Source organism: Cynocephalus volans, chromosome 2 (genome assembly GCF_027409185.1).
Source record: "Cynocephalus volans isolate mCynVol1 chromosome 2, mCynVol1.pri, whole genome shotgun sequence".
Classification (NCBI taxonomy): domain Eukaryota; kingdom Metazoa; phylum Chordata; class Mammalia; order Dermoptera; family Cynocephalidae; genus Cynocephalus; species Cynocephalus volans.
Window position 1 is genome coordinate 178,825,662 of NC_084461.1, and position 19,762 is coordinate 178,845,423.

At 50.1% G+C, this 19,762-nt stretch overlaps 1 protein-coding gene across 1 annotated transcript in view; it reads right to left on the reverse strand.

The window, feature by feature from the left end:
* The window catches only part of ADGRD1 (adhesion G protein-coupled receptor D1), a 169,461-nt gene that overhangs the window by 5,283 nt on the left and 144,416 nt on the right, over window positions 1-19,762 (reverse strand). Inside the window, exons 19-21 of the mRNA XM_063087864.1 lie at window positions 14,629-14,695; window positions 12,144-12,210; window positions 4,162-4,253 (exon numbers count right to left, since the gene is read on the reverse strand). Coding sequence (XP_062943934.1) covers window positions 4,162-4,253; window positions 12,144-12,210; window positions 14,629-14,695 — 226 coding nt within the window. The remainder of the gene's footprint in view (window positions 1-4,161; window positions 4,254-12,143; window positions 12,211-14,628; window positions 14,696-19,762) is intronic.

Consider the following 19,762-nt stretch of genomic DNA (forward strand, 5'->3'; position numbering starts at 1 on the left):
GTGGGGACAGGACCTCTGTGCCTTCCTTGCCTGGCACCATCCCCTTCCTCGGCTCAATAGTATCCTGGGCTGCTGGTGGTGGTGGTGGGGTGCTCTTTCCTCATTGGCTGCAATCTCACAGGACATCCAATCAGGTTGCCCACTGTCCCTGTACCTGCAAAGGTACATGTGACTCAGACTGGTCAATCACAGTGAGCCTCTGGACCCACTCTCCTGCCAGGGTCTCAGGACTAAAGACCACCAGGCTCCTCCTTGTATCAGTGCCTGACAAGGCCACCTGCTGCTTCCTTCCTCTTAGGCTCTCCAGCTGTCCTAGTCCAGGCTCCTCCTTGTGTCAGTGCCTGACAAGGCCACCTGCTGCTTCCTTCCTCTTAGGCTCTCCAGCTGTCCTAGTCCATGGCTTTTCCAAGACTGGGTCCTTTGGCTTTGCTTGCAATTCTGTGTCTATCTCACAGGACAGGGTTTTCTACTACTTACAGGCAGAGAGGTGGAGAGTCATCCCTGTGGGGCCACAGAGTTGCCCTTCAGGGGATTCCTCTCCCCATGAAGTGAAGGGTCCTGGAGACTGCAGAGGCTGAGGCACTGACCACCTGTACGTAGGAGATGGGGTCCTAGCCATGTTGGCTCTGGACCGAGTCCACAGTGCTGTCTCCACTCTGCTGTAGCTGGCCCTGGGTGCCAGAAGTCAGCATGCCTGACCACCTAGGTGCAAGTGCTGACCCCAGGTGTCCCCGGAGGAGAGTAGAGCCAAGGAGCCCAGTGGGGTAGGGAGATACATCTGGCCTCAGGACACCAGCAACACCAGCACCCTCAGGATGTAAGTCCCATGAGAACAAGGTCTGGGTCCCACGGTGTCCACAGAGCCCAGAGCTGGCACAGCAGGCTCTCAGGGAATGCTGGATAAATGAATGAGCCAATGCCCAGACTGTTGGACTCAAAGCTATTTCTAAGATGCTGGGCAAATCATGGTACACTAACTAAAGTCCACTCTATCCTGACTTCTGAAACAGCCGGGCTTTCCACAGTAAGTCCTTTTGCATTTAAGCTTTAGACAGAAGTCTAGGGACTAATGGAGGCCTTGCTGCCCATCTTGGCAACTGCCACATGCCTCAGTTTACCCCTCATTGTTCCACAAAGAGACTGTGAGCCTGTCTCCCTCACTAGACTACAAGTTCCCTAGAGGCTGGGGCTTTGTCTTCTCATCTCTGCAACCCCAAAGTGCAGCACAAGGTGGGACTCAGAGGCCCTCAGGACATAATCACCAAGTGGATGCATAGAAGAGGAGCACATGGATAAATGTGCAAGAGTGCTGTGCATGGGGCCCCACACCTCCCAGGGGATGTGAATGCCACAACGAGCTTCCTTGTCAGAAGCCCGAGATCCCGGCACTGACAGCTCCTGGCAACAAATCCCTGGAAAACCAAGGACTGTTCCAGTGCTTCAGATCTCAGGGAAACTGCAGCTGGCATGTTCTCATAATGCTAATATGATAAAAATAAAACACCTGTCTCTGGGAAACAAAAATGTCATGCATTATTTAGCTACAATCTTTAGATCCTGAAAAAAATATATTTGAAAGGAATAGTCACTGAGAAATAGGTACCAAGTGTGCTACTTTTAAGTGATGGTTTGTTTTTTCCTTAAAAATGGAACTATAAAAGAAGATCTTGAGGAAACACATCTAGTTGAAGCTCTCTGAAGATTCTTGTTAATGTGGCCAGAGCTGTCAGGGTCCCCTTGTCAAACACAGAGGAGAGGGGTCCTGGCTGGGGAGGAGGCCCTGCACAGGTCAGACCCTTTCACTCCCCGAAGCCTCTGCCCCCTTGTGCTCCCTCCCCAAGTTCGACCCTGACATGTGGGGCTCAGGCCCTAGGTGAGTCTCCACTCCCTCACCCACCTGCTCATGGGTGGGCTTCCATGGGATCCTCACCCTCATTCCTCCAACCCAGGATCCCGCATCCCACTTGTAAAAACTAAATGTTCTTTTCTTCTTTCTGGGGAGCTCTGGAGTCATGACCAGCAAACAGAGACTTTTTTTAAAAAAAGTGAAAGCTACACGTATAAAAGGCCCCTAAGAAAGCATCTCATCTTGTTTTCACTGCTCAGCACAAAGAACCACTAAATTGAAATGAAAAGAGAAGGGATAAGGAGGAACCAGAGAAGTTTTCTAAGGACACCGTGGCTGATCTCAGCCTGCCTGGATCCCCCAGCCCTGGCTCTGCAAGGGGAGGGCTATACAACTGTCACTGAGAAGAGAGTGGGAGTGCCCCCCAGCGTCCCACCTGGCCACTTAAAGAAGAGGACCTAAGGCCAGCGGATCATATATGTGCTGGGTTACATTACAGAGAGCAAGCCACCGGCCTTCACTGGGCCGGGAGGGCGCGGCGGCGATGGGTGGGCTATGGTTCTGCAGAGATGGGCTCTGTTCTCCCAGTGCTCATTTCCTGCCTCGACTCTACAAGAGCCGCAGACATGGTGCCAGCCTGTCACATGGGTCACCTTTCCCTGGAGAGCAAACGAGGCAGGATGAGGAAGGCTGCCTCCTGGGTGGGCTTTGATGGGGAAGGGGAAAGGGGCAGCAGGCAGAACTGGGGGGCCATGGGCGCCTGGGTAGGGGGCAAGCACACAGGAATGTTCTGGGGATGGTGAAGGTAGTGGTTTCATGGGCGCCGGACTCAGATGGGGAGGTGAGAGCTTTTGCTGGAGGTGAGGGCTGGGGACAGACTAGCCAGCCTTGGATGCCCAGGTGAGGGCCTTGGAAGCTGAGGGCTGGTGGGAGGAATGCAGGCTCCTCCCAGTCGGGCTGTGGCAGGGCCAGGACAGGCCCACCTCACAGAGGAGCACTTTCTCACCGATGGAAGAGGAAAGAATCCTGACCCCAGGAGCATCTTCTCTCACTTGGGGCACAGCCCCCAAACGTTTCCAGGGGCTGAAAAAAAGCCCAAGAGGGCTGTAGCCACTGGTCAGCTTAATTTACAGTGTTTGGAATTCATTACAGAATAATTACGTCATCGATTTTGCTGCTGGCATATTTACTGTTTTTCTTTTCAGATCGGAAAAGATATACTGTAGCTAGAATAACTTGCAGAATGTCAGCTGCCCTGTTTCCTTGCCCCGTTCTTTACAAAAGCCCCCAAATTCCCTGTGAGGAAGCACCTCCCCAACTTTCAGGCCCTGTGGTTTGGGGGTGCTGGATGCACCCCGGAGTCAGGGTAGACAGTGAGACTTGGGTCCAGTTGATGGGTGAATCCAATTCTCCTGTGACTGATTCAGGGAGGGGGACAAGGCCTGGCCTGGGTCAAAGTCCTCATCCAGGCCTGGGCCTCTGTCTGCACAGGTGGGAAGGGACTCTTCCCCATGGACTGAACCCTCCTGTTGCTGCCATCCTGCCACCAGGAGGCAGGGTCAATTTCAGCATGAAGCCCACACAGGACAAAAGATGGCAAGGGGGCAACTAGGTCCTGGTGATTATGGTGCCAGATAAAGACTGTAAAATCAAGGCATCTAACCTCAGGACTTCACGGTTACCTGTGTCAATAAATCCCCCTGTGCTTAAGCAGTTTGTGTTGAGTTTCCTGCCACCTGCAACTGGCGGGGCCATAACAGATATGGGTCAGGAAACCCCAGACTGGCAGCAAGTTTTGTGGGTGGAGTCCCTTCCAGGGACTCCTGTTCCTCCTCCAGATGGGCCAGCCCCCAGTGCACACCAGGAAGCTCTGCTCTCTTTAGGCTCTTCCTTCACATGATGCCGTGAGGCAAGGCCTATTGTCAGCCCCATTCTGTTGGAAAGCAAGGCAGAGGGGATGGATAACCCACAAGGTCCTAGAAGACGTCAGGGCAGAGGCAGGACTGGCGCGGGCAGTCCAGCTCTAGAATCTTCCCTTCTGTCCCACATGGGTTACCTCTCACCTGAGGTGAAGCAGCCCCAGGAGAACAACAAGTAGACCCCGCCTGTTTACATGTCAGGGCCCCGAGGGTGGGTAAGGGCCTCCTCCAGGGTCACAGGAGTGAACAAGGAGCTGAGCAATTACGTGAAGCCAGTGCTGCTCCCGTGAGATCATAAGGACACTGAGCAAGTCACTGGAGGTAAGAGTGGCCGTCCCTCCTGCAACTCCCTGTGGGCAGGGCAATGGCACCACTGACAGCCTGAGGCCAACTTACTTGAAGGCACTGGGGTCCCCGTGTATCTTATAGTTGTCAGCGCTGATCTGAGAAATGACCCTGGTCACTGCAATGAGGATGCCGATGTTGACCTGTATGAGGACAAGCAACAGGAGAGACGGTGAGGGGGACTGGGGCTGTATCTGCAGCTGCCCCACCCACAAGCCACCCATTGCCTGGCCAGGGCTCCTAAGCAAATGGGTGATGTCTCAGCGACAAATCTAACCTAAGTCCTTGGGGATTTACCAACATGAGCAGCACGCGAGCTTGCTGGGAAAGGGCAGAGACAAGTTCTAGTCCCAGAATACACCACAGCAAAAGGAAAAGGGCATAAACTTCAGGACCAGATGTACCTGGGCTCAAGCCTCATCTCAGCATTTGCTGACTATGAGACCCCGGGCAATGCACCCGAGTCCTCTGAACCTCAGTTCCCCATTTGATGAGATAATAATGCCCACAGTGCAAACTGATTGTCGAAAGATGAGAAATCACATTTATTGAGCCCCCAGCACAGTGCCTGGCTTGTTTCCTGCTCCCTACCCCAGGCCTATGGCTGAGGGGCCCACATAAGCCATGCAGAGGGGCCTCCCTCTCCTGCCCAGCTCACCCTCCTTGTGACCTGTGGGCTGCAGGGCACTGAAAGGGTTTCTGGCAGAGGCTCCAGCACACCCTCCCCTCACCTGGGCAGCTCTCTGGGGTCCTGAATAGGAGGGGGCAGGGCAGGATACATCAAGAGAAAATGGGAGCTCCCCCAACAATTCCCTCCTGCTACAGGGTCCACAGCTGTCTTGCAGGGGCTATACTGTGGTCAGGGCCCTCTCTCTTGTTGTTGATAAATTGTGAAGTAATTTACAGAGTCAGCAAGGAGTCCAGTCCCAAGCCCATCTTTTGTGTGAACTCTCAGGCTGTGACAAAAGCTTCACCTGGCAGGCCTCCTGGAGGACATTGCTGCCCAGCCCAGCCGTGGCACGCGGCCGGAGGCTGGTGGTCCCTGAGGGGAGCTGCAGTGGAAACTCAGTCCCACTAGCCACTCGCGCACACACACCTGCACCGCCAGCCCAGGTGCCGCATCAGGGCCTTTCTGAAGCTCCCTGCTGAGACCACTTTATCGTGGGAGCCTTGAAGACCCTCTCCCACTCTGACTCAGTACCCAGTATTTTTTCACTGCTGGCCCTTCCCCCTCTTCCTCCTCCTGCAGCCAGGCCTATCCATGAGGCTTTTGCTCAGGGCCCTCTTGGCAGGGAGACCAACCATCCTGTCTGTGCGGAGGCATCTGCCCTCCCAGTGCTGCTCCATGGAGGAAACGGAGCGCTGTGGAGCTGGCCCCTCTCCTGGGTGGCCTCTGGCTTGTACTGCTGCAGAAAGAGGACACAGGCTCAGCCGTTCTGCTGGTTCAGCTCCTTGTCTTGATGGGCTGTCTCAGCACTGGGCAGCACAGCTCTCTCCCAGCCCAGCTTCTGACTGCCACACCCACCCTATCTGCCCTTATGCTCCCATCTGTAAAACCAGGACAACAATAGCAGTCTCCCAAGGGCAGGGAGGAGGAGAGAAGTTAAGGGTTGAGCCGCTGGCACACTGTCTGTACAAAGAGAGTGTTCGCTTCCACTGACGCCCTCTAGCCTTCCTTGCTGGCAGACCAGGTCACGTTTACAAGAAAGCCACCAGCAACTAGGTCAGGAAGAGGGGGCTAGCATGACCGCAGGCTGCTGGTTTTCAAATACAGTTCCACTCCATTCCACTTGCACTGTGACAAAAGTGAGGGCAGCTAACGTGTCCTACGGCTGCAGGGAGCAGGACTTCAAAGCGGGATGACCGAGGGCCACTGCAGCCTGAGTGCACCACATTCCCTCAATGGGCTGGCATCGTCCATCTACCTGGAGAGCACTTTCTTGCCACCGCTGGTGTATATGAGAGGCAGGGGTGGAGAGGGGAGTAGCCCCAAGCCAAAATGCCACAGACTGTCCTGTTCTTACCAAGATTCACTAGTTTTTCCTGAATAAATCCTTTTCAGTTTGTATACCTTTGGTTCACTTCTAGAATTCAGAATGTTATTTTTCAAAACAATTCTTCCAATAGTTTCCTTGTTTTTCTTTTTTCTGGAGGGGGATTGACCTAGGTCCTCTCTCTGCCATTCTGCATCTCCAGCCTCTTTCACTTTAGGCACTTACATCCTAGATACCTCATACAGCTGTTCGTGACAACAAAGATTGTAAACCATCTGAATCTACACCAGCAGACAGGGGTTTGGGGCACCTGTGCACGTCCACTCTCTGGAATACTTTGTGGGTGTGAGAACGACTGGGGAGGCTCATCCTGAGCCAATAGGCCAGCGGTCAAGCAGAGGAGATATATGGTTATATCTGCATACATCTGCATAAAACCCCTTGGACACACAAGAAACTAGCAGCAGGGGTTGCCTATTTGGGGGGAGCATAGAAACCAGGTAATTGAGAAACAAAGGGTAGAGACTTTTCATATATACATATATACTTAAGCTTTTTCTTTAAATTTTTGAGTCATGTGTTACCAATTCAAAAATCAAATTTCTTAATTTTTCTTTTAAACAATTACAAATTAAAAGGAAAATAACATGAAACTCATTTCCTGTGAATGTTTTAAAATTGCCTTTGGATGGGTCAGGAGAAAAGGAAACTTTTCTCAACTAAGTACAGTGTTCCAGCGATTCAGGGAAACCACGAAGCCTGAGCCCTGGAAGAGGGAGGCCCCATGACTCAGGAGAGAAGCGCCAACACCTCAGGTGAGCCTAGGGAATCACCCAAATAACACCCCACGAGAGCTCAGGGTCTCATGATGACTCCTGCCTTGCTGCTGGAGGTTATAAGATGGGATTCTGCTCTGACACTCAGCTGTAAAGGTGACGGATACCCAAACTGACATCACAGACTTTGCTGATAAGGTACTAAAAGGATGATCAACTTACAGCAAGTGTTTCACAAAAACGAAAATACAAGAGATTACTTGGAGTTTTCAAGTCCTTTGTTACTTCTTGGCCACTGTGTGTAAGCCACATGAAGAGTTTCAGTAACAGTTAAGCTGCTCATATTATTAGCTGTTACAATTCATTATCATTCCTTTTTCCCCCAAAGACTTTGATGGGTTTTATTTCTTTTCCCCTCTCTCTTCGCTAGCCTGGGTCTGTCTGCTTTCACCTGGCATGCACATATTCTCCACCTCGTCGGGATGATCACATTTGCCGGGGGCATCTTGAGAGGAGGTGCAGCTCACCACGGCCTCCGATCCTGCATCGGTACAATTAAGCAGGAGACAGCGGCTGCAACTGACACAAATCTGGTGTTTCACTAAAATACAAACTAGATCCAGGCTGGGCCTCCTCACGCCATCTGACTCATCCGCGTCCATGCCCGGCTAGATGGTGCGTCCACATTCTACTGAAAATCGGTGAGTCCCTGTACAATGTGAAATATCGTGGGTATTTCATCAACTAAGCATCTCCCCACTAGAAAAGTGACAAGCTACTAATGACAAATGTCAAAGAAGCAATTCATGGGTTGCCTTTCCAAAAATAAATAAATAAATAAAATAGGGATATACGCTTGGACAGTAAAGCAAAGCAGGAGTGGTTACCACACAGGGCAAGGTTGTGGCGACCTCCAGTGGACGGAGAAAGGAGCGTCATGTTATGTTTCTTGACATGGCTCAGGGCCACCTGGGTGTCTATCTGTGAAAAATCATTGGGATATATGCTACTATTTCACAATGAAGGAGTTATACATATACTGTATACAGTATACATAATAGTATGTGTCTATGTCTGTATCTGTATTTATGTACCTTTATGTATCTACATTTACACATCTGTACCTGTGTATGTATCTATATCAACATATATGTAAATGTATCTGTGTCTATCTGTATCTGTGGGTCTGTATCTATGTATCTGTCTGTATTTATACCTAGGTACCTGTATCTGTAACTGTATCTGTCTCTACACAGACACACAGCCACCCTGGCTTCTCCTCAAGGCAGATGAGGATTTTAAGTCAAAGATCCTCCTCCTCCTCTTCCCCAGACCTGGAGGCACTCTCCTCCCCACTGGGGCCAGCCCAGAACAAGCCACTCTGGGGACTAAGGTACCCCTGGTGGTGGTGGGAGGGGGGGTTCATAGTTGTCCAGGCTTTGTGGCTTCTGTAAAATCAGGTATTATGGGCTACATTGTGTCCCCCCAAAATCCATATGTTGAAGCCCTAACCCCCGTACCTCAGAATGTGACTGTATTTGGAGAAAGGTCTTTAAAGAGGTAATTAAGTTAAGGAGGTAATTAAGTTAAGTTAGGGTGGGTCCTAATCCAATATGACTGGTTTCCTTATAAGAGGAGATCAGGACACAGACACACACACAGAGGAGACCTTGTGAGGACATACAGAGATTGGCCTCAGAAGAAACTAACCCTACCTTAATCTTGGACTTCTGGCTTCCAAAACTGGGAGAAAATAAATTTCCTTTGTTTAAGTACCCAGTCTGTGGCACTTTTAGTAGACTAAGACACCAGGGAACAGTTGGTCCCATGGGCACGTCTGCATTTAGCATACTTGGAATCACCCAGCGAATGAAAATCCGTATCCCTTCATTACGAGGAAAGCCTTCTGTGCAGGGCAGTGGGCCATGTGTATGTCTGACAGTGAGATGGTGGGCCAAGTTGTTACCGGGAGGAGCTTGGTTCTGCCCTTTTCTCCTCAGTGCTAGTCCTAGCAGTGAGTGACCATTTACTGTCTCCCAATTTCCTGCCCCTTCAGGATGAACCTCACCAGGACACAGGGAAACCACAAGTCCCAACACAAACATACAGCATTCTAAAAGTGTTTTACTTAAAATTATGCAAGCAATATACAGGTGTTTTTAAATGCATACACCCAAACCCCTCTTTAGGGAACCATTATTTGGAGTGCATCCTTCCAGATGTTCTCTTATCCATGCACATGCTCACATAGAGCTTTTAACATATTACAAAATTAGGTCACACAATGCTTGTTATCCTGAAACTTGCTTTCTTCATTTGGAAATAAGACAGAGGACTCCTGGGTACATGAGAAAGTGACTCAACACAGCACAAACCATATGATCCTCTGGAAAGGAGAAAGGCACAAAAATACCCCCCCATCCCCCACCACCAAGCCAGCGGGAAGCCTGACAAAGTAGGAGGGGCATGGGGTCAGCAGGACCCTCCAGGGCACCCCCTAGACCAGAGGTTGTAAATATTTTCAGTTGTGCAAGCCATATGGTCTTTGTTGCAACTATTCAGTTCAACTGTTGTAGCCTGAAAGCTGCCACAGACAGTTTGTGGATCAATGTGTGTGGCTGTGCCAATAAAACTTGATCTACAAAAGCAGGTGCTGGGACATACCGGCTGCAGTTTGCTGACCCCTGCACTTGGCCGTGGGATCACTTAAGCCTGCCCTCAACCCTCTTTCAGCTCATGCCTCCCTCCCAACCTCCCCACTGCTACCAGCATCCCAAGAGGGCATCGAGGACTTCAAGTCAGCTGAACGTTAGAATCATGTGGGAGATTTTAAAGGCCATGAAACCCAGGTCCAAAGAAACCAAAACAACCAAACCTCAGGCAGGAATAGTTTTAAAGCTCCCCATGTAATTCAGTTACATAACAAGTTTAAGAACTTCTGCTCTCCAGGGTTGATGGCTACTGACAAGAGGCATGGGATGTATAGATCTGGAGGTGATGACTCCTCAGGAATGATGGCAGGGGCTCCTGCGAGCCTGGGAGACACAGGGCACCATGCCAGGATGGGTAGTAAAAAGGGACCCAGGCCTAGCAGCCTGGGAACCCCAGCTACAGGGCAAGTGTCTGGCAAGGGCCGACTCTGCCCAGGCCCCGCAGTTCCACAGGGTTTATTCAGTAGAGAGAGAGAGAACAAAGAACATCACACCTAAATACGGTCATTTCCTCTTCTCATCCTTGGTCATTATTTTTGCCTTTGAATCTCCTTTCCAAAAGATCATCCATTGAATTATAGAAGGTGACTGGTTTCTATTGCAGAAATTTTTCTATGTTTTGGTTGGTGAAGTGAATAATTCTGCCAGACCCCAGAGAGGTGGTTGGAAGGGAGCACATGGATCTCTTACAAAAGCCTCCTTAATGCTCTAAAAGGCTGGGTTAGTAAAGTAATTACAGACGATCCTCCTGCAGCCCTGGGGACAGCGGTGCAGCCCCTGGACTTGAGAAGCTCAATAACACAGCATCACACAAGGCTTCACCCGCCACAGCAGAAAACAATTAATTGGAAGAAAACCCAGCTGCGCTCAGAGCTCGTTGTTGATGCAAAGGACAGAAGCTCTGACTCCACAGTCCCTCCTCTCCTGATGCCTGCAGATGTCCACATGTGCCTAGAAACAGCCACACTGGCACATCCCCTGTGCCTCAGTTTGTCCCTCTGTTAAGACACTCAGTGCCACCTCTTCAAGCAGCAATTTTATAGGCGAGTAAAAGAGGTATTATTACTTTGTAATGAACACCTTCACAGCTTTAGAACAAAGATGCTTTATAAATCTGGGCCTTTATTCTGTTAAGTGAAACAACGTGTAAGGACACTTTAGGAACATTCCCTGAATAACCACGGGGAATTAACCAGAAATACCTTGTTATTAGCTCAAAAATATTACATCTCCTCTTGGAGCTTAGCATTTCCCATCTCCTAGGCACTGTTGAACTTGAGCCCACACCCAAAGTGACCATAACGGGCAGGGATGGCTTGGAGGTTGCAGGAAACCACAGCTGCTGGGCAGCCTTCAGCGCTGCAGCCACTTCCCTGCAATTCGGATCTGGCCCTGGGGTTGAGCCCTCAGTGGTATTAGACAGGAATGGAATTAAGATTGCTTCAACAAGATGCACAGATTGTTGGCCCAGGTCCCCTACAGCCATCCTTCACCATAACGAGATGCCTGCTGCCTTTCTGCCAAGCCCACACGGCTCTCCTCCAACAGTGCTCTGACCTGAGAAACTGCTTTCCCACACTTGGTCTACATAATTTGGGGGAGGACTGGCCCCCCCCCCCCCCAGCCCCAGGGTTAGAGCTATGACCCATGCCTGGACAATCAGAGCACTCCACTCCTCTGGCCTCAGTGAGGGGCTGGGATGGGCAGAGACCCCAGCAAGCCCATCAGAAACAATAGAACCCAACCCCAAGAATTTTGTGGGCAATGTTAGAAAATGGCAACAACAAGGTATTTTCCACAACAGTTGTTACCAGAATTCTGTGTGAGCCTGAGCATCTCGCCAGCCTTAGGACAACCTGCGAGAGAACAGGGCTGACTCACAGCAAAGTGGAGCCGAGAGGAGAGAGGGAAGAGCCACACCCGAATGGCCAGGTTGGAACCCAGGACCCAGCCACAATGGCAGATGCTCCTGATGTACGAGCCTACAAATCGCCATTTGTGTTTAAACTCTTTGAGTTGTTTTCTGTCACTTGAGACCAAGGGAATCTAACTGTTACGTGCAGTTCCCAGGAGGCTTTCGCCAACATTTCCTCCTGCAGCCTTGGAGTCCTGCAGCAATCTGAGCAGGGAGACAGCATGCATATGAAAAAGTAATGGAAGAGAATCGGGAAGGAAAGGAGGCAGCGTGTCGGGAGACAGCATGCATGTGAAAAAATAATGGAAGAGAATCGGGAAGGAAAGGAGGCAGCGTGTCTGCACTGCTTGCAGGACCCTGCATCTATCTGCACCTGCTGCTTTGGCTGGAAAAGCACTGGGAGCCCTAGACAGACCGGCTTCAAAAGCATGCTGAATCTTCCTGAGCTTGCTCAGGGACATGAGGCTCTGAGTCACTCCCCCAAGAGGAGCTGTAATGAGGAATGACGCTGCATCCTTAGGATGTGTCCTCAGGGAGGCCGGTGCCCTCTCCACAGAGCCACCCGCCCTCCCTGCCCACAACCTCCCTTTCTGCCCCCCCCAGCCCAGCTCTGTGCCCATACAGGCAGGGGACGTACCACAATGACCAACAGGGCAGGGGCTACAAAGGCCCAGATGGCACCACTCCCCAGCGACAGCCAGCAACTGTGGAGGGAAGCAGAGCTGTTACTCACCAGCCTCGGCCCACCTGCTCAGGCTGCCGGGGCACCATCCTCCAGAGGCAGATGCTAAGACAGTGTCTTTTTCAGCTACAGGGTCCACCTGGGGCACAATCATAATAATTTTATCCATGATAATCTCCTGTCTCTCATTTTGGGAAGGATTTTCAGGGTTTGCAGACTGGGTCAGCAACCTGTAGCCAAAATCCGAAGTAGGATTTAATTTCATTGTGAAAAATAAATAAACCTTTGCCAGGGACTGGCTCTCTTGCAGAGCGTTTCAAATACTGACCTAACACATGCCTTCTATGAGGGATTCAAGTACTGGTGAGTTGGCATGTGACCCAGCGCCTGCCAGTTTCCATCGTCCATTAGCTGTTGGTCAGTTATGCTCCCTCAGTGCCCCCAACTGAGAGAAAAGTTCCCACTGGATTGTGGTGATTGCTCTGATGTCCTGGATGTAGGGTCCAGCGTGAGGATGTGAAATTCCTCCTGGCCTCTGAGATGTGACCCCCAGGGACTCAGGCAACAAAGCCAGTTTCATTACAATTCCATCTCTTCCCAGAGCCCATGGCACTCTCAAGAGCCTAAGAGTCCCCAGGAGATCTCATCTTCTTGACTCCTAGGAAGCTAAGTGTTTCCCAGGGCATCCAGGTGCATGGCGCATTTTCACCAGCACACAGCATGGATGTCTCCGCAGGGCTGCCTTTAGTCCACTCACTCAGTGACTGTTCTCTGGGCAGCATGTCTGCCCCACATCACATCAAAACCCCTCCTGCTGCATCATCTTACGTAACCTCATAGCACCCCGAGGTAGACACTGTGGTTATTCCAATCCTGCAGACGAGGAATCTGAGGCCCAGAGAGGTTAGATGACTTCCAAGATCAGTTATGGGCCCACTGCCTTTCTTCCCCCGTTTTTCCCTGAGACCTCCTGGTCCAGGAGACACTAAATGCCCTGAAACAACAGGTGACAGCACCTGTAAGAGGCGCGTTTGTGTCTGGACACCCTGAGCATGGAGAGGAGAAATCTCTCATCTGAGGATGCAGCATTTAAAAGGAAAATGCATGGCCAGTATGAACGGTGCCTCTGCAAAGGGCAATTCAAACCCAGGCTGTCTGGAGAGTGTGGTGAATCTGCAAAGAGGAAGTCTGTGCTTCCCAACATTTCATGCAGAATTTTAGTCAATGAGGAGCTTCTGATACTCTCTTCTGTTCAGAAACCCAAGGAGCTTCCTGAACCTCTGCTGGTGCTGCCTGGGTCTGGGGCATGTGAGTGGGAGAGAGGCTTATATTAGATTCTAATCCTGGGACTGAGACAAGCACTGTGGGTAGGCCCAGCATCCTCAGGCTCCAGATGGGATAAAACAGAATAAATGCCAGCAAATTGTGTTTGAGAAGCACATTCTTCTTTTAATTAGTGTCTTAACTTCTAAAAGCATCCAGGACTGAAAGGAACGGGCCAGAACAATGGTCTGTTTAATCATTCTTGTTTCAATATGCACCCAGACACTGCTTTCTTTAAATGCTTCATTTCCAGCAAATTGTTGCACTAAAGCAGATAAGGCTAGACTTCTCTAAGTTTCACAATTCAGCTGAAATGTGATCTCATGGTGAAGCTGTGAACATGTCTAACTCCCTTTCTCTTCTTAAGCATTCTCAGTGATGTTTCCCTTTCACGTTTTCACTGAAGGGTACCTGAGCTTGTCTGAAACAGGCAGCAGCTTCCTAAAGACATTTGAACTAGACCCTTTTTTCTTATAAGGAAAGGAAACCATATTTCTGGAACTTGAACACCTGCCCTGGTCCCACAGCACCCTCCCATCCTCTTCCTGATTCAACTGTGGACCCGTCAGCTGCACTTTCAAAATGGTGGCATGAGATCCTGGATGTTATAAAGCCCCATCTCCTACTACTCAAGCAATGGGAACCCTGGCTTGCCTGCCTGGTGCACATCAGACCACACGGTATTTGAAATTTCATAGATTTACTCAGCTGCGACGTATTGGGCACTTACTGTGTACTGTGCACTTGTTGACCGCCCAAAAGGGGGCTAAAGTGTCACAACTGTATGCTTTATGGGTGACCAGAACTGTGTCTGCAAGGACCACATGGATGAGAAAATTCTAATCAGAAACTCCTACCAGCACCTCACCATTCCTGGAGGCACCCCGACACGCTGGCTGCTAGTTTCAAGGCTGGACAGTGTGCCCAGAGCCCAGCAGGGCTGTTGCTCACTCTGTCTGGCCTGTGCCTTCCTCACCGCCAGGCCTGGGGAGGCCAGCCTTGCACAGCACCCCTGCACCCAGAAGAGCTGAGGCCATGAGGACTCCTCACGGTGATGCTTCCCATGGAATTCCTGCCAGAAACAAGGGATGCTCAGAAGGCACACCCCCTCACTTACTTGTCACTTGTTCCATAACTGTCCATGGCAGATGATATCGAAATGATGCAGATCAGAAGAGGAAAGCCTGCAGAAAATCAGAGAATATCATGGTTGCTTGCTCCACTTCCCTTTTCTCCACTGATTCATTTATTCTTTTTCTACCTGATATATGCAGAGAACTATGTGCTAAGTGCTGGGGGCACAGAACAGCCCCATCCTCCAAGAACTCACAGTCTAAGCAGATGACCTGGGTGAGACTGAGACGTGGCACTGCAGTGACAGGAAAGGGAGCTCAGCTTGGTTTCTCTAGACCAGTGATTCTCCAGCAGGGCTGAGACGGCCCCACAGGAGACACTTGGCAGTGACTGACATCACTCTGGTTGTCATCACAGGGGTATTTGCCATTGGTATCTAGCAGGTAGAGGCCAGAGATTCTGCTAAACACCCTACAATGCACAAGACAGCCCCACAACAAGAATGATGCAACCCACATGTCTATAGTGTCCACTGAGCCCCACTCTAAAGCGGCGGGGGAAGGAGGGAGAGAGAAAGGTCAGCTGGGACCGGGAGGATGGTGGGTGTGGCTGGGTTTGTCATGCACACAGTCCACATTCTTCCAGTATTTGAGCCCATAATTTCCTTAGGAGACTGTCACACTCCATCATTCCATGTGGTTCAGGTGGGCTGTTTCCTTCTGGTTCTCAGGCACATGACCCAGCAATGGCTAATTGGAACCTCAAATATCCCTGGCCACAGCTATTGGCTCAAGGGTGGGCATGTGACCCTGGGTGGACCAACGAGACTCAGTCAGGGACTTTCTTTAAAACTGCAGGGAGAGAAGAGCTGTCCTTCCCACTTGGCTCCTGAGAGGATGTGGATGATGCTGAAATGGGTCCAGGCAGTCATCTTGGCACCGCAAGGGGGAGAGCCCAGGGCACCAACACATAGGAAATCAGATCTGAGGGATGGAAACGAAGGTGAAATCTTGATTATGACACTTAAGCCCATGGATCAAGCCATACCTGCGGTCCAATACCTTGGAAGTTTTTGTTATATAAGCCATTAAATTTTCTTTTGCCTAGGCTAGTTTGAGTTGAATTTCTGCTATTTGAAACTGAGTGTAACAAATTAAACATGTTTAATATTTTACAAAGCCATGTCAGACTTTGGGGAAGTGGTAGAATAAATCTCTAAGAATAGGTAGAAAAACATCTGGATCAGTAATTCCCAGAAATTTCATTCTGCAAACAAAAAATTCCATGGTCAAACTACTTTCAGAACCTCTGCCCTAACCAAAAGTGACCCGGCTTCTAATTTCACTTATAAAGCTCAGAAGTCTTACATGGTAATTTATCTTATAAATCTCCAAAAGGAGGATTATATCGCAACACTTCCCGAGCTCAGCCACCACAGAATTTGTTCTGGAAACACGGCTCTCTACTTCCACATACACACCTGAACATTGGGGCAGATACCTCATGAATCTGATTCTAGATCTGAAAACAACACACTTGTGGCTGCTCAGAGTGGAGCATACTCCACAGGGCCTAGGTCTGGTGCCGCCGCCCTGAGCACAGCAGCCCCTGCCCACTGCTCCCTCTGCAGGGAAGGGTGGGGATGAGGTGAGGAGACAGCAAAGGATCCCCTCCTCTTCCACCCCTGAAACTCTCCTCACAGAGAATGTCCAAGAGAAACAGCTCCTGGCAAGAAAAGGGCACTTCCCAGGTTCCTGGGGTAAAAGGGTGGGAGATGGAAGTACATTAGTAACATGTGGCTCCTGTACCATCGTGGCTGAGGTTGCACAGCCTGTGGGAGATTCTGCCCCAGGGCAAGGAGAGGGAAGGTGGCTCCACACAGGCCTGAGCGCCCCAGGCTGCGGCTCTCCAATGGCCCCTGGGGGCAGAGCCAGGTCCACGCAGGCCCTTCTGAATACCAGGGTTTGTTCTATGTTTTTAAATTAATCATCTTGAAAGGAAGTTTCCTGGACAGTCCTGTCTCAGAAACACTTTGTTTTGAATGTCAAAATAGTTTAAATGCATTACAGAATGTCTGGGCAATAAAGTCATCCACAAAGAAGAGCAGGTGGACTCTGGGGAGGGGTTAAGGGTGGGAGACACAGCCTTTCACTGTAGGCCTTTGTCGCAAGCTTCTTATGGGTGGGTACCATCTGATAAAAGACAAATGCTTTTCTTTGGTATTTGAACGCCTCTGGCGTAGTGTTTCTTCCTAGATGGAGCCAGAGCCACAGACGGAGCTGAAGAGAAAACTCAAGGAGGAGGGAGCGCTGGGATCCGGTTCTGGCCCTGCAGCTGACTCGCGGGGGTGGGGTCCCACCACCCTCTCCATGCCTTAGTTTCCTCAGATGTCATGGGGTGGGAGGATGATGTGGGGTCTGGGGTGGTGGGCACTGCCAGCCACCGTGTGCAGGAGGAGCCATTGCCCCGGCCCATCTTTTCTCTGATGGAAGCACAGAGTTCACAGACAGCCACGCGGTGCCCCACACCTGGTGCAGCAGGCCACGGTTCACAGAGGAGGCCTTGTGGGCTCTGGGAGGTGTTGCCAGGACTGGAGGTGCCCCTGGGAGGGTGGCTTTTCAAACTGGGTGGCCGAGGCCTTTGCTTTGAGCCTGCACCTCCTTCCCCTGATCCTGGCTGAATCAGGGGCTGGTGTCTCTCTTTATCCCCAAGGTTAAATTGGGGTATCAAGAGTCTATCTCCTTTCAAACTGACATGTTTGTATAGTATGAAAGAAAGGCTGGGGCTCCTCTGTTATTTCCTCCCTACATCGTCCCCTATGTCCAGCGGAGGCTGAGCCATGGGCAGTGACTAGAGGGTCCGTCTGAGAAGAGGGTGGGCCCCACTGTCCTCTTTCTCTGAAGCAAACTGCAGGAGCTGCAGGGACTGGCTGAGTATGGGGGCCAGGGGAGGCGGTTTAAGAAGAAAATGTTCACATAGAGAATGAGGAGAGTGGCTGCAGGATGGAGAAGACAGCGAGTAGAAAAGCCTGGACTTTGGGTCAAATGACACCTGGTTTTATTCTATTCCTGGGGACACGCTGGGCCAGCTGTGCAGCCACAGGGAACTGGCCGACCCTCTCTGAGCCTGTGTTCTCAGTGTGGAAATGGAGAGCGGCTGCTGTGAGGATTACATGAAATGTTCATTTCCCACAGTTTCAGTTACTGGCGGTCAACTGTGCTCTGAAAATAGGTGAATACAGTACAATATTTTGAGAGGGAGAGAGAGACCACATTCACATAACTTTTATTATAGTATGTTGTTATAATTATTCTATTTTATTATTAGTTATTGTTGCTAATCTCTTCCTGTGCCTACGTTATAAATTAAACTTTGTCATAGGTTTGTATAGACAGAAGAAAACACAGGATGTATAGGGCTTGGTACTATCTTCGGTTTCAGACATCCACTAGGGGTCTTGGAACGTACCCCCCAAGGATAAGGGGCAATTACTGTATGTGCAGAACGAGGCCCTCAATATGTGAAGCTAATCCCTGTAATAGTCTCTGTCATTAACCAACCTGGATCCCACCCCTCTCCCACTACTGCCATCATTGGAAACTCTCTCCCGATACTCTGTGCAGACTCATGACATGCTGCTGCAGACAATGCGGAGTTCTTCTGGCCCTGTCATAATAGACATTTACTTCGTGACTCTTCTCTGGAACACAGTAACCTTTCAGGGGGACTGGGCAGGTGCTTCCCCTGGCTTCTGCCTGCTAAGGGTCAGGACAGATGACGTGTGACCATAAGGAAGGAGCATGTGTTGTGAGACATTACCCAGGGCAGACAGAGAGAGACCAGAGGGCATAGGCACAGGGGTGAGGATGTCTCGACAGAGATGGGGAGAGACGACAACACAGGAAACAAAGTCTGCCCTCCTGTGGATGTAACCAGTGCCACCTGTTACACAGTTCCAGATGCTAGCTCTGGGCATCCTGCACATCTGGGCTCTTGGGGCTACGAGGCTTATTCTGGACATTGAGTTGTGGGCAGAAGTGGCACATCTCTTACGGGCTGAGCATGTGATGTCTCCTGGGCTCTCAACCTCCTGCCACTGCTGGCCCTCCGTGGACATGTTGTATAAACTGGAAATCAGTGTGTGTGGTTTGAAACCAATGACAGTCTGTTACAGCACACTACCTAGATGCCTGACTACACCTCCCACGATCTTGGTGCTATGCAACTCTTTGGAACAAAATGCAAGTTCAGGGAAAGGTGGGGCCTAGGATTGACTATGATTAAGTGCTAGCCCAAGACAAATGGGCACTCACAAAATAAATTAATTTGCAATAGAGAGAAATAAAGCGTTAACGTTTCTTTCATTTCTGAGTTTGGGATTGGAGATTCGTATCCATTGCACTGAGGCGTAAACTCTCAAACACTTATCCTTGTCTCCTCTCCTGGCTTCCATGTGGACTCCTGGAGGGCAGAGATTATACTTCATTCACCTCCACCCCTCACAATTCCTAGCACAGGGCCTGGAAGCCAACAGAACCTCAAAGGAAGTTGTCGATTTCATACCTCCACCACCCCCAGAACATAGTCTCTAGGTTTCAAAAAAATGATATTGCTGGAAGGTTGGAGTAATCTACAGGGAAGAAGCAGCCTCCCTCTTCCAGGGCCCTTCCTGTGTGTTCTCACTGTGTTCTGGCTCTTTCTTAATTAAAAATGAAGGTGGAGAGAGCCCATCTGCCTGTGAACTATCTTTACTTAGGCCCAAAGCCAACTCCAACCCAGTCAGAATGAAGGACACAGTTTATGGGCTCTGGATGAAATTAATTAAGGAAAAGCTGACAGGAAGACAGATGGGGGTTGCAGGACTGACAGAAACAGTCCAGCACTCTCATGGCAGAGAGCCTGTAGGATGGGCCATAACTCAAAGCCCTACAGTGACCATGCTGGTATCATGGACCGCACAGTTCCAGCCACTGCTGTTAAGTAGGAATATAAAGGCAGGGTGCCCGACCTTCTCATTTTTCAAAAAAACTTCATAATTTTATGTAATGTCCCTCAGTTTTTACATATTGGCAAATAATTCATTTTTTCTTCAATATTGTGCAGATCAAATAAAACATCCTTCCAGGCTGGATTGAATTGGATTATGACACACTCTTTATCACACACACACATACAAC